General features: G+C 46.5%; 1 protein-coding gene across 2 annotated transcripts in view; it reads left to right on the forward strand.

The window, feature by feature from the left end:
- TPK1 (thiamin pyrophosphokinase 1) overlaps window positions 1-24,161 on the forward strand; it is a 364,520-nt gene that overhangs the window by 213,435 nt on the left and 126,924 nt on the right. For both annotated transcript variants that reach the window (XM_068152550.1, XM_068152551.1), the window contains one exon: window positions 7,305-7,400. In XM_068152550.1, coding sequence (XP_068008651.1) covers window positions 7,305-7,400 — 96 coding nt within the window. The remainder of the gene's footprint in view (window positions 1-7,304; window positions 7,401-24,161) is intronic.

Below are 24,161 nucleotides of genomic sequence, written 5' to 3' on the forward strand. Positions count from 1 at the left end.
TGATTTTTTAATTTCTTATTTGCCTGTCAAGTTTGAGAAGTTCATGTAGGTTTGGGTTTGTGGAGCCATGCATATGTTTGTTTATATTTGCTGGGTTTCTTTCATGCCACCAGATAGTACTTGTTGAATAAATCAAGGGATGATATATAAGGTTAGAAGAGATGGTCAAAGCTGGACATTCTTGGTTTGTTTTTTCAGTAATGGCCCTTTCATTTGAGTGTGTGTTTCAGTTATTTGGCTCCCAGTGCCTATACTTCAACATGATTAATAAATTCTCTTAGTTAATCTGAATGGCAGCACCACTTAATGTGCAATTGGATGAGTCAAAACATCATCCACCCCAGAACCGAGGTCCAAGCAATCTGGACAGTATTAGCTTTGCACTGGTGCCAAACAGTCAGCCAAATTTGAGTCCAAATGCTGAAAGAAAATGCATTTCACTTAATTATGTAGGTTTGGCTATTTAAGTACCCAAAATATTTTTCACCAATTACACGTATTTGTTTTGTTTCCTACTACAAAAATCAAAAGGCAATTCATACAATTAAGCTGATCAAAAGAGAAGCTGTTCAATACTTGTTGTTCAGCAGTATTTGAAACTCCCCAAAGAAATCACTGAATGTAAGTGCTTTTTGCCTTCCATACTTGCATCCTACTCCCAAAATGCAAAAGGATTCAATTCACTAATTTCCTGCTGGTTTGTAATTGACAGAGATAAGCCAATTCTGTGGATTTGGTGCCATCTTACTGTATCAGCCTCCAGTAACCTACAGCCTGTAGGAAATCTCTGCAGCTTTTATGCCTATCAGTAGCTCAGGCTGCATGTTCTTCTTTTGTCTGTTTTTCTCCAATCTAGTCTCTGTAATTGTTTTCAGAAACCTCCTGTGACATTCTAGCCTGCTTCATCTTCATCTCATGCTAGACTTAGTTTTCATTCTGGGACAGTTGTTTTGCATCAGCTGTAAACACTGCAGTATGCATATGAAGACTGTGAAGGTTTGGGGCTATTCTCTGAGTGGGCAGAAGTAGAAGAGGAAACCAGAGGGATGAAATGACTCAAATTCCCTGGCACTAGAAATATACAGGGAGAACTGGGAACCCTCTAACTCTTTGCTGCTAATTGACCTCTTTGGGGGCTCTGAGATGGAAATATTGCATGCAAATATAGTGCAGGTAAGGGAAATGTATGCTAGGGAAGTCTAGAGTATGTGATGTGTGAGAAAAGACTGAGGGGAAGTGGCTTGTTCAGCCTACAGATAAAAAGGTATCTTCAGCTTCCTAATAGGAGAGCAGAGGGGAGGCAGAACCAGACTCTTCTTTGAGGTAAGCAAGGACAGGAAAAGAAGCAACACCACAATTTGCAATAGAGGAGATCCCAGTCTAATACTGAGAAAGAAAAATTCACTGTAAGAATGGTCAAGCACAGGAAGAGGTTACCCAGAAGAGTTGCAGAATCTCCATCCTGGAAATGGCCATGAGCAACCTGAGCAAATCTGACCTACTCTGAGTGAGAAGTTGGACCAGATGACTTTGAAAAGTACCTGCCAGCTGAAGTAGTTCTGTGAATCTATAGCTGCTACTCAGTTGGTCTGTGAGGTATTGGAATCAACTGGGTGCATTACTGTTTGGGCAGGTGAGATGGCAGGTGAGGTTTAAGGAAGGAGAGTATTTAGAAATACCATTTCATTTATAGAGATTCCTTAAATTTTAATTGTCTGTGGGTTTTAGAAGCTCTCTGAGCTGTCTCCTTTCTCATCTTTTAGCTTGAGCAGATACAGCTTTCCTGTGTCTGCCACTAACACTATACATAAGTGCATCACTATTGAGATTGATAACTCAAAATTGAGCTTCAGTACAACAGGAATTGTTAACAGACTGAACTGGACATTACTGGAGCACAGCCAGACACAGGCTTCAAAGATAAACTCAAGTGGCTCACCCTAGGAGGGTCTTGGTGATAGAGTACAAATTAGGGTATTTATGTATTTTGTCCTCATTATATTCCTATGCTCAGGAAGATCAGAGAAAGGACAAACATGACTTCTTTTTAATAAGGTATTAATAAGGCCATGGGGGAATGGACACCTACCCACTGCTTTCTTCAAACACACAACATGCCGTGATGCACAGAATTTCTAAAATCAGGAGAAATGCTGAGATGTAGGCATTGACATTTCAGTGCCTGTCTAATTTCAGTGCCTGCCTGAAATATAGGGTTCAATAATCTTATTATGTGTGTCTGGCACACTCCTGCTCCTTTAGCAATATGCCTCCCATCACTGCTATAATAAGACAGAACAGCCACAGCCTCATTCCGTGTGCCTCATCCTATCTTTCAGCAAAGTTATATTGTCATCAGATGCCATCTATTGTTTTCTTTCCTGCTGTGTGTGATATTGATTTTTCTAACCTTTCCTAATGTTAAATTTGCTTGGCTTTTTAACTTGCTAGCCAAAGGTTAATGTTATTAGGTTGAGCAGGTATCTATAAAGCTACAAGTGTTATTGCCTGTCTTGTGGTTGTTGTACTGCCCTGTCATTAAACCCCAGCTGCATCAGAAAGCTCTGTCCTGAAGATCTTTGTCATCTGGGGATAATATGGTCAAGGTTGACATCAACTGCATGGGAATTGTCATCCAGTTCTGTGGTATAATATAATGGTATTTGATATGTCAGGAAGAGCAGATTTATATAAAGCTCACTTATCACGGGTGAACATGAGCTGCACAGACATTAATTTCAGAGAGGCTGTGAAGCGGATGCAGGGAGATATGAGTGCTGCTGCCTGTCCTCTTCCCCAGGACGGTCTGAGCATGCCGGCCTCTTTGCCATTGTGACAAGAGGAGCTGTTGGGAAAATCTCTGCCAGTTCCAGAACTGGTGATATGCTTGACATTGAAAGAGAATGAGAAATCAGTTTAATCTGAAGGAAGTGGTGGCTTTATTGGTGGCATCTTTTCCAGTATGAGCTGCAGCAGTATTTGCGTAGTGTCAAAGGTGCAGACAGTGGATTTCAGGATACCACTGTTAAGCCAGGTTTTAGTTTCAGCTGCTGCTGCAGGGCCCTCTCTGTATCCTTATCACAGGTACAGTCACCTGCTTTTAATGAATTCACAGAATCACAGAACACCAGGTTGGAAGAGACCCCAAGGATCATCTTGTCCAAGCTTTCTAGGTGGTAGTCTAGTTGAAATTAGATGGCCCAGCACCCTGTCAAGCTGAGTCTTAAAACTGACCGGTATAGAGGAATCTACTCCTTCCCTCAGGAGGTGATCCATTGTCCAACCTCATGGGGAGACATTTTCTTCTGGAGTCCATTCAGCCCAGCAGTAACTTGTACCCATTACCCCTTGTGGTTTCCATGGGACTACTTGTAAAAGGAGAATCTCCATCCTCTCCATAGCCACTCTTTAGGTACTATTATGTAGTAATAAGGTCTTCCCCCAAGCCTTCTCAAAGCTGACCAAACCCACCTATCTTAGCCTTTCCTCGTAAGATTTCCCAGTCTTCTGATCATTCTTGTGGCCCTTCTCTGGACTCTTTCCAGCCTAAATTTATTTATTTCTTTATTTTTGTATAGCAAGGACCAAAACTGCTCACAGTGCTCCAGGTGTGGTGTGACCAATGCTGAGTAAAGTGGGACAATAACTTCTTTATCTCTTTCTGCTGGTGATGCCCTTGTTGATGCAACCCTGTTGGATTTCTTTGACACTGCAGCACACTGTTCACTCATGCTGAGCCTGTTATTCACCAAAAAACCCAGACCCTTTCCACAGGGCTGCTCTCTAGCCAGGTGGATCCCAGTCTGAGCTGCACTCCTGTGTTATATGTTCCCAGGTGCAAGACCCTACATTTTTCCCCGTTGAACTTTGTAAGTTTCTTGCTTGCCCACTCAAAACTGGGCCTTAGTGTCAGAGGGACAGTTAAAAGCCTGAACTGGATGTCACCGGTGCACTCAGTGAGCACAGCTAGGCACAGGCTTCAAAAGATAGACTTGAGTGATCATCACTTTAAAAAACCCAGACAATTTGGTCTTCCCTGGGTAGAAAGCAGAATTGCAGCCTACCTGCAGCTGCCAAAACCTGACTGTCCAAGGAGGAGATCAGGCTTGTTAGTGCCTGCAGGAAGGAGAATTTCAGAGTGCTGGGGGAGAGTTGGGGTCAAATCTTTTATTTATAAATCAATACCTATAAACCACTTATTTCTGCCAGTGCTGGGAAGCCAAGGAATGGCCCTGGCAAAAGATAAAAGACCTTCCTTCTCTGCTGCTAATTTAAGAGCTGGTAACTCAGATTCTGTCTCTTCTCCTATGCTCAGCTGTAGCTGTCCCTGCCATTGATTTAGTCTTCATCTGTCACGTTCTTGTGCCATTCAAAGGCTGGTTGTGAAAGACTGAGGAGGTTCTCTCTGCTCACAGTTTCTCACAGCTTGGTCTTTCTTGCCACTAGCAATGCTGATAACAAGGCTGTCTGAGAGTTCCCCATTCCTAGTGAATGGGACATCTTTTCACCTAGAGTGGCTTTGATTAACAGATTCCTTTCAGTACTTTCCAGATCCACCTATGAGCTTTCTGGGTGGACCTGAACACCCCCATGCCATTCTTGGGCTCCCTTGGAGTCTCAGGCTGGTGCTGCATGGCTTATGTGTTCATTAAGATTCTAGATGGCTTGTGTCCCTTCTTCCCCTGATGGTTTAATGGGTCAGCCTTTCCTGGTAAAGAGCAGAGACATGGCAGCTTTTCGCTTATCTTAGCACTGAGTCCAGGCTCCACCTGCATTTTCCCTAGACTCTTTGTGGTGGAAGCAATATTACTTCTAGCTTAGCAGCATTGTCTGCCAGTTCCCTCACAAGCGACAGGTACATCAGATCCCATGGGCTTGTGCAGCTTCAGGGTCCTTAGATGCTCTCAAGCCTGATGTTCTACAGGCAATTCTTCATTCTCCCACTCTCTGCTTTTGCCTTCTGTGATTTGGGCAGTGTGGCTGAAGCACATGCTGGTGAATATGGAGGTAAACATATGCTAGGTTTGCTTTCCACTTCATTCAAATCCCCTACTGCATGATAGTCTTGTTTAGTTTTTAGATGAATTCTGGCTGTGTGGGGAAGCATTTCAGTGGCAGGTTTTGTGTTTCTCTTGGAGGGTTCTTATTTTGTTGTATAAGATGCAGTAAACTCCATCCACAGACAGATCTGGGGAATTTTCACTTCTATAATTTTATTTTTACCACATTTTGGGTTGTCAGAGTTTTTCTGAGACAACAACAAACAAGTGTACTCAGCACTGGTTAGGCCACACGTTGAGTACTATGTCCAGTTCTGGGCCCTTCAATTTAAGAAGGACATTGAGACTCTTGAACATGTCTGAGGAGGGCAACAAGGCTGGGGAGAGGCCTCGAGCACAAGCCCTACAAGGAGAGGCTGAGGGAGCTGAGATTGTTTAGCCTGGAGAAGAGGAGGCTCAGGGGAGACCTCATTGCTGTCTACAACTACCCAAAGGGTGGTTGTAGCCAGGAGGGGGTTGGTCTCTTCTCCCAGGCAACCAGCACCAGAACAAGAGGACACAGTCTCAAGCTGCACCAGGGGAGGTTTTAGGTTCAAGGTGAGGAGAAAGTTCTTCACTGAGAGAGTTGTTAGCCATTGGAATGTGCTGCCTGGGGATGTGGTGGAGTCACCATCCCTGGAGGTGTTCAAGAGGGGATTGGACATGGCACTTGGTGCCATGGTTTAGTTGGTCATGAGGTCTTGGGTGACAGGTTGGTCTTGATGCTCTTTGATGTCTTTTCCAACCTCACTGATTCTATGATTCTGTAAGTGTACTTTGTCCACACAGGCAGACACACAGATCCTGTAGTCTGCATGCTTTTCTCATATCAGTTGATATTGACAGAAACAAAATCTGTCAGGTAAAGACAAAGCTGGGAGGCTTTTAAAGGGACTTTGGTGTGATAGGAGGGGGAACCTCTAAATCCAGCATATATGGCTCTTATTTTAATTTATGATGCTGTATTGGGTGTTTTGCATCCTTGAAACCTCTTTCAATAGTGACTTTGTGTGGCAGATATTCTGCATGTTTCCTTACTCATCATTTTAACACAGGCTTGAGAATTGCGTTAACTCTCAATTAAGAAACCTGAACTCCTAGCCTTCTCTACTTTAACGTGCCTTCATCCATATCTTCATCAGTGATTTGGCCAAGGGGATTAAGTGCACCCCCAGCAACTTTGCAGGTGACACTGAACTGGGAGTAAGTGTTGATTTCCTTGAGGATAGGAAGGTACTACAGAGGGACCTGAACAGGCTGCATTGATGGGCCAAGATTGAGCATATGAAATTCAACAAGGCCAAGTCCTGGGTCCTGCATGGGGATCTCAACAACCCCATGAACATTCCAGACATAGGACAGAGAATCTGGAAAGCTGTCCAGCAGATGTTGATGAACAGCTGGCTGAACATGAGCCCGCAGTGTGCCCAGGTGTCCAATCAGGTTAGCAGGATCCTAGCCTGGATCAGCAGTAGTATGACCAATAGGACCAGGGAAGTGAGGAGTGGCTGAGGGAACTGGGGTCTGGAGAAGAGGGGGCTGAGGGGAGACCTCACTGCTCTCTACAGCCTGAAAGAAGGTTGAAGCCAGGTGGGGACTGGACTCTAGTCCCTAGTAACAAGTCATAGGACAAGAGGAAATGGCCTGGAGTTGCACCAGGGGAGGTTTAGGTTGCTTATGAGAAGAAATGTTTTCACTGAAGGGATTCTCAAAGGCTGGAAAAGGTTCCCCAGGGAGGTGGTTGAATCCCCGTCCCTGGAGGTGTTTCAAAGAGGCAGAGATGTGGTGCGAGGGACATGATTTACCACCAGGCTTGGCAGAGTTAGAAAATGGTTGGGGTCAATAATCTTAAAGGTCCTTTCCAACTGAAATAATTCTGTGATTCTACTACCTGTAGCACCAGGCAGGAACCCGATACTGAAAGTTTCTAGTCACTGAAGGCTCACTGCACTGGTTCTTGTGCTTCCAACAGAACAAGCTTATCCAAACTCATGAATGTACTTGGTGGGCTTTGAATATCTATTCCTATGCCTATCAAACTACTGTTTCATGATAATTTGGTCAACTGGGACCCATGGTCTTTGGGCTCTGTCAGGGTAATAATCTTTTACTTAGTTCTGCATCTCGATGCAGAGACTTTCAGAGCTGACTGCAGTTAATTTTACCCCAGACAGCATTAGTTCTGGAAACTGAATGATGACTGACATTAGGTTTTTTGTGTTTTTTTTCTTTTCTTTTCTTTCTGTTTTGCTACCTCTTCACTAGGGATGTGAGTTGATTGAGACCATGGATCAGGACCTCACAGATTTCACCAAGTGCCTTCAGATACTCCAGAAGAAGATAGAGAAGAATGGCCTGCAGGTAAATGTGACACACCTTTTGTCTTACAAATTACTCTTCTTTGTAGTGTATTAAGGTTGATGCTTTGAGCTTGCACTAAAATGCTACACTATTTGCTGTAGCCTTGTCATTCTGGGGGTTTGCCATAATTTACAGCACACCTCTTAAGCATTGATGCTTCTGCTGAAAAGGAATTGCACAGTGTGTCAATGAACAAGCTCTGGCTTTCTTAAAAGGCAGCTTGTATTGATTTGTGTTAATGAACTACCCAAAGTACAGAAGAGCTGTTGTGGCTGGTGTTCAAAGCAAGGGTGTCACTGTGGCATGTAAATATATTTTCATGTCTTGGCACACTGAGCCTTGATGTTCATCTCCTTCCTCTCCCCTCCCAAAGGTGAGATGGGAGGGGGAATCTTATCCTGCCAACATTGCATATGGTAAGCAATACCTCCTTCTGCTAAAGGTTCCTCTGGAATCAAAGGGAACCTTTGCACAGCAAGCAGTGCACTACACTTAAAAGGAGCCATATGGAGTTGTCAGCTGCTCATTTCCTTGGAATGGCAGAGGCAGCAATGTGCCCCCTCCCCATTCACAGCTTGGTTTCAGAGACCCACTTCTTTCATCTGAGATGTGAAGTTAATAATTCTTGGGAATTTCCAACATGATGAGTCCATGGCAGGTGTGCTCCTGGGGTTGCTGCCCTCTCCTCCCCATGGAGCAGTCATTCCTAAGGGCTGAGCAATCTCTTTCACTCTGTACCTGTGGGTGAAAGAAACAGAGAGGAAGCAGCTGCTGCATCTTCTTATCGACAGCAGGGCAAGGGAAAATAGGATGTGAACACCTCCTTCTTTCCCATTTCCATTGTAGTAGGATAGGAAAGTTGCCTGACTTCCTGACATCAAAGTCCAACAAAGCAGCAAGAGATGGAAGCCCCAATGCCACTCCCTCCTTCTTCTCTTCTCCCTCCTTCTTCTCTTCTCCCTCCTTCTTCTCTTCTCCCTCCTTCTTCTCTTCTCACTCCTTCTTCTCTTCTCCCTCCTTCTTCTCTTCCTCCTCCAGGCTGATAGATAATTAACCAATTTTTGCTTGAGCTATTTTTAAATGTCTTGATCTTCTAAGTGAAATAGATGTCCATGGGACATTTCAGAGTGCTGTCACCCAGTGCCTGTCTGCAATCGCATCTCTTCTTGCCACCCTCACTACATACTGCTGTTCATCAGGGCTTTTTTCTCCATTAGTATGGACAGAGATGGGGAGTGCTCTTTCTCCATATATTTCTCTTATCACTCTTGCTGTGAGCCAGGAAAGTCTTCATATGATAGTTTATTTTTTCCCCTCTGTAATTTATCATCACAAGAGCACAGAGGGGTGTCTTGCCATCTAGGACACGAATAATAATGAATGCTGTCGGAACAGATGAGCCACCTACGCCTGGGATCTGTTTTGCCTTTGGCAAGCAAGGTGCTTCCCTCTAAACAGAACTGCCCTTAGAATGGAGGAGAACTTGAGTGTTTCCTGGATTTGGTTCATTATCAAATCCCAGATATTGCTATAAAGGGATTTTATTTTATTTTTTTAAAAAGCTATCACAAGAGGTTGTATAATGAATAATCAATGTGTGGTTACAGTATCACAGTATCACTTAGGTTGGAAAGGACCTCGAGGATCATCGAGTCCAACCTGACACCGCAGACCCCATGACTAGACCATGGCACCAAGTGCCACATCCAATCTCCCCTTGAACGCCTCCAGGGTCGATGACTCAACCACCTCCCTGGGCAACCCATTCCAATGCCGAATGACTCGCTCGGTGAAGAACTTCCTCCTCACCTCGAGTCTAAACCTCCCCTGGCGCAGCTTGAGACTGTGTCCCCTTGTTCTGGTGCTGGTTGCCTGGGAGAAGAGGCCAACTCCCTCCTGGCTACAACCACCCTTCAGGTAGTTGTAGAGGGCAATAAGGTCACCCCTGAGCCTCCTCTTCTCCAGGCTAAACAATCCCAGCTCCCTCAGCCTCTCCTCATAGGGCTTGTGTTCAAGGCCTCTCACCAGCCTTGTTGCCCTTCTCTGGACACGCTCAAGTGTCTCAATGTCCTTCTTAAACTGAGGAGCCCAGAACTGGACACAGTACTCAAGGTGCGGCCTAACCAGAGCAGAGTACAGGGGCACTATGACCTCCCTGCTCCTGCTGGCCACACTATTCCTAATGCAGGCCAGAATGCTATTGGCCCTCCTGGCCACCTGAGCACACTGCTGGCTCATATTCAGGTGGCTGTCGATCAGCACACCCAGGTCCCTCTCTGTCTGGGAGCTCTCCAGCCACTCCGACCCCAGCCTATAGCTCTGCATGGGATTGCCATAGCCAAAGTGCAGCACTCGGCACTTGGACTTGTTGAAAGCCATCCCATTGGACTCTGCCCATCTTTCCAGTCGGTCGAGGTCCCTCTGCAGAGCCTTTCTACCCTCTAATTGACTAACATCTGCCCCTAACTTTGTGTCATCTGCAAACTTGCTGATGACTGACTCTACCCCTTCATCCAGATCATCAACGAATATATTGAAGAGGACAGGGCCCAGCACTGATCCCTGGGGGACACCACTGGTGACTGGCCTCCAGCTGGATGCGGCACCGTTCACGACCACTCTCTGGGCCCGGCCCTCCAGCCAGTTCCTAACCCAGCACAGAGTGTAGTGGTCCAATCCACAGGCTGACAGCTTAGTCAGCAGTTTGCTGTGGGGGACGGTGTCAAAGGCCTTGCTGAAGTCTAGGTAGACCACATCCACAGGCCTCCCCACATCCACCAGGTGGGTCACCTGATCATAGAAAGAGATCAGGTTGGAGAGGCAGGATCTGCCCTTCCTGAATCCATGTTGGCTGGACCTGAGCCCTTGGCCATCCTTCAGGTGCGCAGTTATTGCTGCCAGGATAATCTGCTCCATCACTTTCCCTGGCACTGAGGTCAGGCTGACTGGCCTGTAGTTTCCAGGTTCCTCCATCCGACCCTTCTTGTGGATGGGGACCACGTTGGCCAGTTTCCAGTCACCTGGGACCTCACCAGTGAGCCAGGACTGGAGGAAAATGATGGAGAGTGGCTTGGCCAGCTCATCTGCCAGCTCTCTCAGCACCCTAGGATGGATCCCATCTGGTCCCATGGACTTGTGGATATCCAAGTGGCTCAGCAGGTCCCGAACTAACTCCTCATGGATTTCCAGGGTATTACTCTGCTCCCCGACCCCAACGCCCAGCTCCGGAGACCACTCGTCCTGAACTCCTGCCTTGCTGTTAAACATTGAGGTAAAGAAGGTGTTCAGGACCTCAGCTTTATCCTCATCCTCAGTAACTGTGTTCCCCTCCAGGTCCACCAGGGAGTTCAGGTTCTTCCTGCCCTTCTTCTTATTGTTAATATATTTATAAAAATGCTTTTTATTATCTTTGACTGAGGTGGCCAGCTTCAGTTCCAGCTGGGCCTTAGCCTCCCTAATTTTATTCCTACATAATCTAACAGCTTCCTTGAACATACCTCGAGAAGCCTTCCCCTCCTTCCAAAGGTGATACAGCCTCCTCTTCCCCCTTAAATCCTCCAGGAGCTGCTTGCTCATCCAGGCTGGTCGCCTTCCCCGCCGGCTTGCCTTCCGGCACATGGGAACCGCCAATTCCTGTGCCTTCAAGAGCTCCTGTTTGAAGTAGGTCCAACCCTCCTGAACCCCTTGGTTCATGAGGGCTGGTACCCAGGGGACTTTGCAGACAAGTTTTTTAAATAGGCTGAAGTTCGCCCTTCGGAAGTCCAAGGTGGAGGTTCTGTTGGTGCTCCTCCCAATCTCCCTGCATATTGAAAACTTCACTATCTCGTGGTCACTGCACCCTAGGCAGCCTCCCACGATCACATCTCCCACCAGCCCTTCCCTATTGCAGAACAGCAGGTCAAGCAGAGCCTGTCCCCTGGTAGGCTCGCTTAACAGCTGTGTCAGGAAGCAGTCCTCCATTCGCTCCAGGAATCTTCTGGACTGCCTCCTCCCTGCTGAATTAAGTTCCCAGCAGATATCTGGGAGGTTGAAGTCACCAACAAGGACAAGATCAGATGATCTTGAGACAGCCTCCAGTTGCTTGTAGAACAACTCATCAGCCGCCTCATCCTGGTTGGGTGGTCTGTAACAGATTCCAATCAGGATGTCAGACTTGTTAGGTTGTCCTCTGATTTTGACCCACAGGCTCTCAACTACCTCATCTTCCACCACAAGTTGTGTGGCAGAGATTGACTCTCTAATATACAGAGCCACCCCTCCTCCTCTTCTCCCTCGCCTGTCCCTCCTAAAGAGCCTGTAACCCCCCATTGTAGCACTCCAATCGTGGGTGCTGTCCCACCAAGTTTCTGAGATAGCGACTACATCATAGTCGCCCTGATGGATTAGGACCTCCAACTCCTCTTGCTTGTTGCCCAGGCTGCGTGCATTGGTGTACATGCATCGCAGCTGGGTTCCTGACTTCTCAACTGACCCTACCTTGCGCCCTACTCTTACCTCTGCAGAGGGACCGATTGCCTCACCCACCCCCTTCAGACCTAGTTTAAAGCCCTCCTAATGAGCCCTGCCAACTCCAGTGCCAGGACTCTTTTACCCCTTCTAGATAGATGCACCCCATCAGGACCCAGCAGGTCAGGTGCAGTGAAAGTTGCCCCGTGGTCATAGAACCCAAAGTTCTGCCGCTGGCACCATCCCCTGAGCCAATTGTTGATGGTGTGGGTTCTCCCATTCCTCTCAGTGTACACCCCTGACACTGAAGGAATTGAGCAGAACACCACTTGAGCTCCTGCCCCATCAATCAATTGTCCAAGGGCCCTGAATTCCTTCTTAATTGTCCTAGTGCCCTTCCTGTCAATCTCATCACTCCCAGCCTGTATTACCATCAGAGGGTAATAGTCAGTGGGCTGGATTAATTCAGGGAATCTCTTCGCAATGTCCCTAACCCCTGCCCCTGGTAGGGAGCAGACCTCCCTGTGGGATGGGTCGGGATGACATATGGGTCCCTCAGTACCCCCCAGGAGAGAGTCCCCAACAACTATAACCCTTCTCCCTTTCTTTGTGGAGCTGGTCATTATAGCTGGTGGGGACCGCTTGGGCTTAGGCTTCCCCCCAGAGCTGACCGTTACAGCTGGTGGGGTCCGCTTGGCCTTAGGCTCCCCTCTGGATGGCTGCTCTTCAGCCTCAGCCCTCTCATCCTTACTGCCCTCAGCCTGCAGGGCCTCATACTTATTATGCAAGGGCAGAGGAGGAGGAGGAGAGGGTCGGGGTGGATTTCTCTTGCCACCCCTGGCAGGGACCCGTATCCATCCCTCTCTGCCTCCAGAAACCCTTCCCTCAGCAGGGGAGATCTGCAGAGCCTTCTCCCGCAAGTCTAACTCCCTTTCGCTTTCCCTTATGGTCCTTAGCCTAGCTACCTCCTCCTTCAGCTCGGCCACTTCATCCTTCAGCTCTGCCACCATGCTGAGGAGAAAATTCACCTGCTCACACCGGACACAGCTGTCCTCTCCCTCCCCCTCTATTCCAAGTGCCAGGCTGAAGCACTCTCTGCAGCTGACAGCCTGGACTCCAGCATGTTGGTGAAACAGCTCTGTCTGGGCAGATGCTGCTTTTTTACCCTTCGTCCGAGTGACGACCATGATGCAATGTTTAAGGTTCGGGTTTTCTGTTTGGGATTTTTTTTTTTTTTTTTTTTTTTTTTTTTTTTTTTTGTCACCCGGCTGCTAGCCTAGCTACTGAGCCAAAATGGCGCCGCGCGCACAGCCCGGGCGGCTTTTAAAACTGCCGCGGCTGACGTCAGGCTCCCGTGACCCGTGCAGGCTCTCGTGAGCACGATCCTGCCGGCTCCTCCCCCTACTAGCAGTCCTCCCGACCCGCGAAGCCCCGAAAGGAAAGCAAAAGCAAAAGAAAAACCCCGAGAAACTCACAGCTTAAGCGGAGCGGTTCCGGACGAGCGGTCCCGATCAGCTACTGAGCCAAAATGGCGCCGCGCGCACAGCCCGGGCGGCTTTTAAAACTGCCGCGGCTGACGTCAGGCTCCCGTGACCCGTGCAGGCTCTCGTGAGCACGATCCTGCCGGCTCCTCCCCCTACTAGCAGTCCTCCCGACCCGCGAAGCCCCGAAAGGAAAGCAAAAGCAAAAGAAAAACCCCGAGAAACTCACAGCTTAAGCGGAGCGGTTCCGGACGAGCGGTCCCGATCAGCTACTGAGCCAAAATGGCGCCGCGCGCACAGCCCGGGCGGCTTTTAAAACTGCCGCGGCTGACGTCAGGCTCCCGTGACCCGTGCAGGCTCTCGTGAGCACGATCCTGCCGGCTCCTCCCCCTACTAGCAGTCCTCCCGACCCGCGAAGCCCCGAAAGGAAAGCAAAAGCAAAAGAAAAACCCCGAGAAACTCACAGCTTAAGCGGAGCGGTTCCGGACGAGCGGTCCCGATCAGCTACTGAGCCAAAATGGCGCCGCGCGCGCAGCCCGGGCGGCTTTTAAAACTGCCGCGGCTGACGTCAGGCTCCCGTGACCCGTGCAGGCTCTCGTGAGCACGATCCTGCCGGCTCCTCCCCCTACTAGCAGTCCTCCCGACCCGCGAAGCCCCGAAAGGAAAGCAAAAGCAAAAGAAAAACCCCGAGAAACTCACAGCTTAAGCGGAGCGGTTCCGGACGAGCGGTCCCGATCAGCTACTGAGCCAAAATGGCGCCGCGCGCACAGCCCGGGCGGCTTTTAAAAACTGCCGCGGCTGACGTCAGGCTCCCGTGACCCGTGCAGGCTCTCGTGAGCACGATCCTGCCGGCTCCTCCCCCTACTAGCAGTCCTCCCGACCCGCGAAGCCCCGAAAGGAAAGCAAAAGCAAAAGAAAAACCCCGAGAAACTCACAGCTTAAGCGGAGCGGTTCCGGACGAGCGGTCCCGATCAGCTACTGAGCCAAAATGGCGCCGCGCGCACAGCCCGGGCGGCTTTTAAAACTGCCGCGGCTGACGTCAGGCTCCCGTGACCCGTGCAGGCTCTCGTGAGCACGATCCTGCCGGCTCCTCCCCCTACTAGCAGTCCTCCCGACCCGCGAAGCCCCGAAAGGAAAGCAAAAGCAAAAGAAAAACCCCGAGAAACTCACAGCTTAAGCGGAGCGGTTCCGGACGAGCGGTCCCGATCAGCTACTGAGCCAAAATGGCGCCGCGCGCGCAGCCCGGGCGGCTTTTAAAACTGCCGCGGCTGACGTCAGGCTCCCGTGACCCGTGCAGGCTCTCGTGAGCACGATCCTGCCGGCTCCTCCCCCTACTAGCAGTCCTCCCGACCCGCGAAGCCCCGAAAGGAAAGCAAAAGAAAAACCCCGAGAAACTCACAGCTTAAGCGGAGCGGTTCCGGACGAGCGGTCCCGATCAGCTACTGAGCCAAAATGGCGCCGCGCGCGCAGCCCGGGCGGCTTTTAAAACTGCCGCGGCTGACGTCAGGCTCCCGTGACCCGTGCAGGCTCTCGTGAGCACGATCCTGCCGGCTCCTCCCCCTACTAGCAGTCCTCCCGACCCGCGAAGCCCCGAAAGGAAAGCAAAAGCAAAAGAAAAACCCCGAGAAACTCACAGCTTAAGCGGAGCGGTTCCGGACGAGCGGTCCCGATCAGCTACTGAGCCAAAATGGCTCAGTACGATAAGAGCAAGGGAACATGACAGTTACAGATGTGTTTCAACTGTAAGTAGCCTATTTGTAAAACTTCTAATTCTTTGATCACCTTATTAAGTTGGCTAAAGGGTACAGTCTTGTAACTGTTTTGTAAAGTACAAGCCAGCAGTTGTGCATAGTTCATGCTAATATACTAGACTGAAAGCTTCAATTCAGTTATATTTTTTGCTGTTACATGTAAGATGTGCTTTCAATACAACCTGAGTTTGTCAGAGGTGCAATAAGTAACACAGATGTGTTTCCTAAAACTAAGTACCATGTTCATGAAATCCTAGCTCCTTCTTGCTTGCAGCATCTGTTCCATAAACACAGTAAGATGCCGTCAGCTGAAGCTTACTTTACGTTTTTTGCTCTTCTTCGTTTTCTGACTAGGGATTTTCAAGATGCCACTGATTTAATTTAGACAAATAATACATGAAAATTCAGCAAACAGAACCCAAAACTATATCACAGCTGTATAACTTACTAGCTTGAGCGCCAGTCTGCCCTTTATTCAGAAGCATCGGGGGAGACCTTATAGCAGCTTTCCAGTAGTCAAAGGGGCCAGGAGGCAACTTTTTGCCAGAGCTTGTAGTGATAGGATGAGGGGGAATGGATTTAAGCTTGGGGAGGGGAGATTTAGACTCGATATTATAAAGAAATTCTTTACAGTGAGGTTGGTGAGACACTGGAACAGATTGCCCAGCAAAGTTGTGTATGCCACTTCCCTGGACGTGTTCAAGGCCAGGCTGGATGAAACCTTGAGCAACCTGGTCTAGTGGGAGGTGTTCCTGCCCACAGCATGGAGTTGGAACTTGATCTTTAAGGTACTTTCCAACCCAAACCATTCTAGGAATCGGTGAATTGGTTAGCAGGAGGCTTGGTGATTCTTCTGAACACCCTGACAATGCAGTGCTTAGATGAGTGCCTGGTCCCCCAGTAACACAGAGATTCTGAGCATGTGCAACATGTCCTGGCTTCAGAGATGCATCCACTTGGCTCCTTTGAAACTCTAGCTTCTTTAAGTACCTAAAGTGACACTTAATTTAGACATCTATATGGGTAAAATTCTGGCATAGAAAAAAAATGTTATGTGGTATGAAAACAGACTGTTCAAACCATCCATCTGCAAACTTCCTGCAGAGAAGAAAGCTGCCATTGAATTTTGTGGTCAGCTGGGAAGTACATGCAGCTGAGAAGAAAAAAAAGTCCAGGGTGTTTTTTTTTTTAACCTTTTGGAAACAAAGAAACAAGCAAAAACATAAAAGGTTTGTTTTTAAGTGAGAGTCTTAATTAGGTGTAATATGTTTTCCTGGTTCCAGGAAAAGCATGTATGTCTCCAGCTTTGATTTTTGCCCACCCTGTCTGGCTCATCCAGAGCACTTCTCAAAGAGAATTATGACAAATAGACACTAAATATGTTTCCTTATGATTTGTAGTTGAAGTTAGTATATCAGGAAAGTATCTCTTTGGTACCTTAAAAAAGAATAAATAAAAAAGGATTCCACAGTCATGCTGTGTTTGCTGCTCTTTCTGGGTAGCAATATGTTAAGCTAGGAAATTAATTACGTTCAGTGTATGCCATGGACACACAGTCCTGTGAACACGGTGTTTCTGGATGAAATATAGCTGTGAGCAGCTGGGGTGTTTAAAACAGATATTCCTACATTGGTTAGAGGATGAGTTGTTGTTTATCTGCTATACTAAATGGATCAAATTTCTGCTCTGATATGTCAGCCACTTTTACAGAAGTTTTATGTCAAGGAGGCTTTAGAGCTCACAGGAACATATGAGGACTATTTTGTTCCAAACAAACTGAGTGTGTGTAGATTCCATGTTTTCTGCACCTCCATCCTCCTCCTCTTCCTTCCTGCTTGCCCAAATATCTTTTGAACAGAGTACTGAAAGATAATAATTTCAAACAGCTTTCTAAGAGGTCATCTGAGTGGCAATGAAGTTGAGATATGCACTCAGTGCCCGCAGTGGAGAGAAAGCTCCAAAGTTAGTTTAGATTTTACTGGTTATTGGAGAATTCAGTTTGAGAGGAGACCTCAGAAGTGCCTTTACCACAAGTAAAGATGCAGCTGGAGTTGAAGGTCAACAGGAACACAAGTCTGAAAGAAAAAACACCTTGTTAGTTCTTGAAGTTTTTGACATAAATATCAAGGAAGTAATTCTTCCTTCTAGAATAATTAGCTAAATTCATAACTGCATCTTCTTCATGTCTCAAGTGAAAACTCTTAGTTTCTAAATCCTCAGGGTCATTCATTTCAGGTTTGCATTGCATATTTTGGTTGCATAGCCAAGTCATGCAGAAAGCAGCACTGGGGTAATTTTGTGATATCTAAGTCACCTAATTATATGTATTTATAATTACATACTGCAGTGACTGTTAGAACAAGCGATGCCCTTTCTATATGCAAGCTAGAATCAATCTTAATTTTCCCTCCCTGCAGCCCTAATTCATATTGGATGGGTGAAGCAGCAAAGTGCCACCAACAGAATCTGACTCCTGAAGTTTCTTTCCAACCTAAAGGCTGTTAGATATTTCTTCTTCTCTTTTTCTGCATGACTGTATGTATGCACATCCATGTATGTATATAAACACACAGATTGTCTGGCAGCATACCTCTGTGCCCCTATGCAATGCTTTTTTCATCTCTTAATTACTCTGTCTTTATTTGTGCCAGGAGTTTTGTTTATGTTGTTTATGGTCTCTTGACTACTGAGGTGTGCACATTTTGTTCGCTGCACTAGTCACTGTTTTAACCATTCTGTGGTCCTGTGAGTGCTTTCCTTTCTTCACTACAAGACCTTCAAGTCAACTTATTTACAGTAATTTCTGTCTAGTGCTACTTTCTATTCTTGATTGTCTCTCATGGAACAGAAGCTATTTCAAGAAACCAGCTGGACTAGCAAAATGATAGGCATGCTTACAAAAGATCTTATTTAGAGATCCACAAACCTGGCGTTAAGAGTGAACATAATAAGCTTGAGGAGGGTAGATTCAGACTAGATATTAGAAAGAAATTCTTTACAATAAGGGTGGTGAGACACTGGAACAGGTTACCCAGGGAGGTTGTGGATGCTCCCTCCCTGAAGGTGCTCAAGGCCAGGTTGGATGAAGCCTTGGGCAACCTGGTCTTGTGGAAGGTGTCCCTGCCTATGACAGAGGATTGGAACTAGATCATATTTAAGGTCCGTTCCAACCAAAACCATTCTATGATTATTATCTTAGATATCGAGATAGGAAAGCAGAAGTACAGAGGCAACTTGTCCACAGTCTCCTAACATGTTAGTGGTGCAGTTGGGAATGATCCTTCCTAGTTTTTGTGAAGTGCTCTTTCCATAGCATCATCCCTAGCTGGACTCACAGGCAGCTCATAGCAGCTCATGCCAGTGAGAAGTGGAAGTGGATGTTTCAAAATTGCCCAGCTCCAAGAGGAATCCTTGTAATGTAAAGATAAGTTTAAGCCATTATTTTTATCTCAGAGTTACAAACTCTGCTTTCTTTAACTGTTTCATCTAAAACACCATTTAGTCTTAAAACTAAGCTCTGGGACTTTTCATTTAACTTTATTATCTTTTCTGCTTAAAAAAAGTAAGTTAAAGCAGCTCATTTGGTTATATGGGCTGAAGATATAAAAAAAATGAATTTTATTGAAACCTACATGCCTTTTGGTGGTTTAATGTTAGTGCTTTAAAACTGATAAAAGCATCAGTATCAATATGGGGGGAAAATGAAAAAAAAATCCAAACCAAGTCTTCCTAGAAACCCTGTGCAGTAAAGGGGTGCTACCCTACCACTTCCACTGTAAAATTACACTCTGAAGGTTCAGCCTGTCAGCAGCCAGGGATAGTACTTCTGTCAAGGGAATGTAAACATTCCTCTTTTTGCCCTTTCTGGGGAAGTTTCAAATCAGTTAATTTTCTGTCAACTAAACAATGTTAGTGAAGTCCTGTGTTTCCAAGATGCTGCAGAGAGGATAAGAAGTGATGTTTGTGTACCAGCTTCAGCTATGCAGTGTTCAAATGGCTTATTGAGCACTCTCTGGTTTCTCTTGACACAAAGGAAAAAGCCCTGGAGGAAAACAGAAAGTGCTCTAAAACTGAAATCAGAAAAATCACAGAACCACTGAATGGTAGAGGCCGGAAGGGACATTGGGGCATCATCCACCCTCCCTGCTCAAGGAGGGTCATTGAGATCAGGTTGCACATGAACACATTCTGGTGGGTTTGGAAAGTCTACAGAAGAAGACTCCACAACCTCCCTGGGCAGCCTGTTAGAGTGCTCTGGCACTCTCACAGCAAAGAATAGAATGGAATAGAATAGAATAAACCAGGTTGGAAGAGACCTTCAAGACCACCCACCTAATCAACTAAATCATGGCACCAAGCACCCCATCAAGTCTCCTCCTGAACACCTCCAATGATGGTGACTCCACCACCTCCCCAGGCAGCCCATTCCAATGGGCAATCACTCTCTCTGTATAGAACTTCTTCCTAACATCCAACCTAAACCTCCCCTAATGCAGCCTGAGACTGTGTCCTCTTGTTTTGGTACTGGCTGCCTGGGAGAAGAGACCAACATCTGCCTGTCTACAACCTCCCTTCAGGTAGTTGTAGAGAGCAATAAGGTCAGCTTCCAGTCTTCTGGGACCTCTCTAGTGAGCCAGGACTGATGAAAAATGATGCAGAGTGGCTTGGCCAGCTCATCTGCCAGCTCTCTCAGCACCCTAGGATGGATCCCATCTGGTCCCATGGACTTGTGGGGATCCAAGCTGCTGAGCAGGTCTCTAACTACTTCCTCCTGGAACAGAGGGAAACTATGCAGTTCCGTGGCTCCTTCTGCCAGCTCTGCAGGCCAGCTGTCTGGAAGACGTTCTGCCCTGCTAGTAAAAATTGAGGCAAAGAAGGTGTTATTTTCCTCATCCTTTGTTACAACGTTCCTCTCCATGTCAACCAAGGAGTGGAGGTTGTCCTTGCCCTTCCTCTTGCTATTAATGTATTTATAGAAGGACTTTTTGTTGTCCTTCACAGCAGAGGCCAATTTAAGCTCCAAATGTGCTTTTGCCTCCTTAATTTTCTTCCTACATGATCTAGCAACATCCTTAAACATTCCGTGGGTTGCCTCACCTTTCTTCCAAAGATGTTACACCCTCTTTTTTTCCCTTAGTTCTATTAGAAGTTCATTAACCATCCAGGCTGGCCGTCTGCCCCGGTGGCTCATCTTCTGGCACATTGGCACAGCATGTTCCTGCACCTTCAAGGGATAAGAAGCTGTCCTCCATGCACTCTAAGAACCTCCTAGACTGTCTCCTCTCTGCTGTGTTGAGATTCCAGCAGATAACAGGCAGGTTGAAGTCGCCCATGAGAACAAGGTCAGGCGATCTTGAGACAGCCTTAAGCTGCCTATAGAATGACTCATCAACATCTTCCTCCTGGTTGGGTGGCCTATAACAGACTCCAACCAGGATGTCTGCCCTGCTGGTCTTCCCTCTAATTCTTACCCACAAGCACACAACCTGATTGTCCTTAATCTCCATCTCAATGGCATCTAGTGCCTCCCTGATGTATGTTTAGGTGAAATTTCCTCCATTCTTGTTTGTACCCAGTGCTGCTTGTCCTATCACAGAGCACCTCTGAAAAGAGACTGGCCCCATTCTCTTTAGATATTGACCATCTCTTAAGGCTGTTTGTTTCCAGGCTAAAGAGCCCCAGGTCTCTCAGCCTCTCCTCCTCACAGAGATGCTCCAATCCCCTCAGCATCATGGTAGCCTCCCCTGGACTCCCTTCAGTAGTTTACTGTCTCTCTTGAACAGCAGAGCCCAGAACTGAACACAGTACTACAGATGTTCCCTCTTTAGGGCAAAGTAGAGGGGGAGGAGAGCCTTCCTTGATGTGCTGACTGCACTTTTCTTAACATACCCAGGATATCATTGGCTGCCTTGGCCACAAGAACACACTTCTAGCTCATGATGAACTGGTTGTCTAATAGGACTTCCAGGTCCCTCTTCTTGAAACTGCTTTCCAGCAGGTGAGCCCCTAGCCTGTACTGGTGTGAAACACTTTAAGAGAAAATAATTTCCCTGTGTAGAAAGATTATAATCATTGCAAGTACTGGGCACTTCTGGGTTTAGCTTTGATTATTTTTTTTTCCTGTCAGTTCAGGTTTTTCCTGATGATGTGACATTTTTGTAACAAATATAGCAGCTTCACTTCCTGACTAAATCCTAATTGTGCTGCTCATGTTAGGTAGGTGGTGATTTCATTTCTGAAAACTCGTAGGGACTCAGAAGAGGAGCAAGAAAGACTTCTACGGGAAAGCCTAGGAGTGAGGACAGGCCTTTACCAGGATCTGGGAACAGGAAAACAACTAAATACCAAAACTAGATGGAAAGACTGTCTGGAAGATAGCAAAGCTGGCATGGAGCTAGAGTGAGAAGCTCTTACAAGGACCCTGAAGTTTGTGACTCTGTCTCCAAATTCCATGTAGGAGGCAAGTCTAAGAATAAACCTGTGCAGTTTTGGTGGCACTGTTGAGTTTTTCTTCTTAATGCCTCACAGGAGGAGAATAGAAAATGCAAATGAGCTACATTTTAGGAGAAGTTAAATATATGTAATGAAAAGGTTTCTGTACTGTCAAGTGCTACATCAAAAGATTTTCATGAGTTATTAATAGTAATCCTCTTCATAAACCTTTCCTGTCAGAAACAAATGGATCTAAAGAGTTTCCTGTTAATTCCCACTTCTAAAACATAGAGTTTCATAATACCTTTCAACAAGAGCAAATCCCTCTTACAGGGTGTGCAGACATACCTTTGAGTGCTGGCTTTTCTGACCCTATGGTCCAAATCCACCTTCTGGGAGTGCACTATCTAACCATCTTTCCTACTGTTGAATTATTTTAAGGCTTCCCGTTGTGAGAGTACGGAAAAATACCTTTCTTGTAGTACAGGATATAAAAATTTGCCAGTTCCCAAAGAGAAACACTTTAATTTCATGTGAAGGAAGCAGGCTGTCTGCCTTTTCCACTATAGCCATGGACATAAGACACGCTGAATATCTTTGTGTTAGAATAATGCAAAATGAGTACCTGTGAGAACACAGTGCACCACATGCTGAGACATTGTCTTATGCAAGCCCTCTATACTCCACTGGGGCTTCTACATGGTCCAGGAGGAGAATTGAAAGAAAGGAAGGCAGGATGCATTGATTTTTGATTTTGCTTGAAAAAGATAAAGCCCATATCAAGCTTTGGGGAGGGGGAGAACAAGGGGAAAGAATACCATTTATTTAGACAGTTCAGAGGATGGGAGAGATCAATTATATGCTCATTAACAAGCCTGTGGAAGGTAATAAGGAAGGCAGCTACTGTTCTCTCAACTTAGTCAAAGGCTAAATATATTTGAAGCAGTAAGTGTGAGATTACTACAGGTGTCCCCTCCCATCTGGAGGGTGGCCAATACCAAATCTCATGATGTTCACCAAAGCCAAGTGCAGGATCCTGCACCTGGCTGGGTGCAATCCCAAGCACACATACAGGCCAGATGGAGAGCAACCCTCAGGAGAAGGACTTGAGGGTGCTGGCTGATGAGAAGCTCAACATGAGCTGACAATGTGTGCTGGCAGCACAGAAAGACAACTGAATGCTGGGCTGTATCCCCAGTAGCATGGGCAGAAGGCTGTGGGACATGATTCTCCTTCTCTACTCTGTTCCTGTGTCCAGCTCTAGAACCTTCAACACAAGAATGACATGGGGAGGGTCCAAAGGAGGATCGTGGAGATGATCAGAGGGTTGGAGAGTCTCTCTTACACGAACAGGTTGTGAGAGTTGTGGTTATTTGGCCTGGAGAAAAGAAGGCTCTGGGGACACCTTCCGGCAGCTTTCCAGTGTTTGAAGAGGGCCTATAGGAGAGCTGGATAGGGACTCCAGAGAAGCTGTAGAGTCTCCAAGCCTGGAATTGTTCAAAGGCAGGTTGGATGGGGCCTTGAGCAACCTGATTTATCAGGAGGTGTCTCTGCCCATGGCAGGGGCATTGGAGCTAGGTGATCTTTAATGTCACATCCAATCCAAACCATTCTGTGATGCTAGGATTTACTGTTCCCTTTGTAATCACCAATTTTGCCCTGTTTTTAGCTATTTTTGATAGGAGAGGTGATTATCCTCCCTTTTCCAGCCTATTTTGCTTTACAGGAGCACAGCTTCCCTAATAATAGCTACTGCTGCTGGTAGAAATGCCTCCATGCTGGAAAAGTGCTTGGGCTAAAGGGACATGTTACTGTTCTCAACAGACTGTTGTACTTGCATTGACAGAGTCTTGGAGGTGGATGTTGAAATAGGACATCTTCAACAGTCATAGGTTTTGACCCCAGGAATTTCTCTGCAGTCCAAGGTCTGAGAGCTCAGTTTGTTGCTTGAGATTTTTCATAAGTAGTTTGCCTTATTTTTTTCTTCTGTTTAACACATGAGTACTGTGGTGTTATGAAGTCTCCTGTAAGTTGTGAGTATTTTTATGAAATCCTGTTTAGTTAATGGGATGCAAGTTTATAATTAAGCATATTAAGAAAATTGTGCTGGTACTGCAGATTTTAACTGCAGATTATAGTAGTCAGAGCATTTTTTACATCTCAGGTATGATTTCTTCCTCCTAAACTCCAGTGATTCTCAGGAATAAATGACAGGGGATTTGACTATTGGTAAGACTGTGTGAAAATGAAGCAGCCTGGTAATACTTGAAAGGTCCCTAGAGTATTTCTGCTCTAAAAAAGGCCCAACAGAGGTAGGGGTTGAAGTATCTTCACAGCACATCCACAGTGGCTAGTTCTGGTGCTTGTGCTGTTCTCTGTTCAACCACCTACCTTTTAATATCACTTTACCACTGCTAAGGAGGAGGCTGGGGAGGTAGTCTCTTCAACTTGCCTAAAGAACCCATTGAGCCTCCCTTTTATACAACTGAACAACTAAGCACTGAACAATTAAAGCTGAATATTTTGTGCAAATTAAATGTGAGTATAAAATGTTTACAGCTTCACAAGTGCCTCCAGTTTAAGAAATCATGCTTCGTTTCTTTTTAAGTGCATGGCTAAATTTATATGGTCTGGAGGACAGTGTAGCAAAA

The sequence above is a fragment of the Melanerpes formicivorus genome, unplaced genomic scaffold (genome assembly GCF_026170545.1).
Source record: "Melanerpes formicivorus ecotype bairdi unplaced genomic scaffold, bMelFor1.0.p_v2 SCAF_24, whole genome shotgun sequence".
Taxonomy (NCBI): domain Eukaryota; kingdom Metazoa; phylum Chordata; class Aves; order Piciformes; family Picidae; genus Melanerpes; species Melanerpes formicivorus.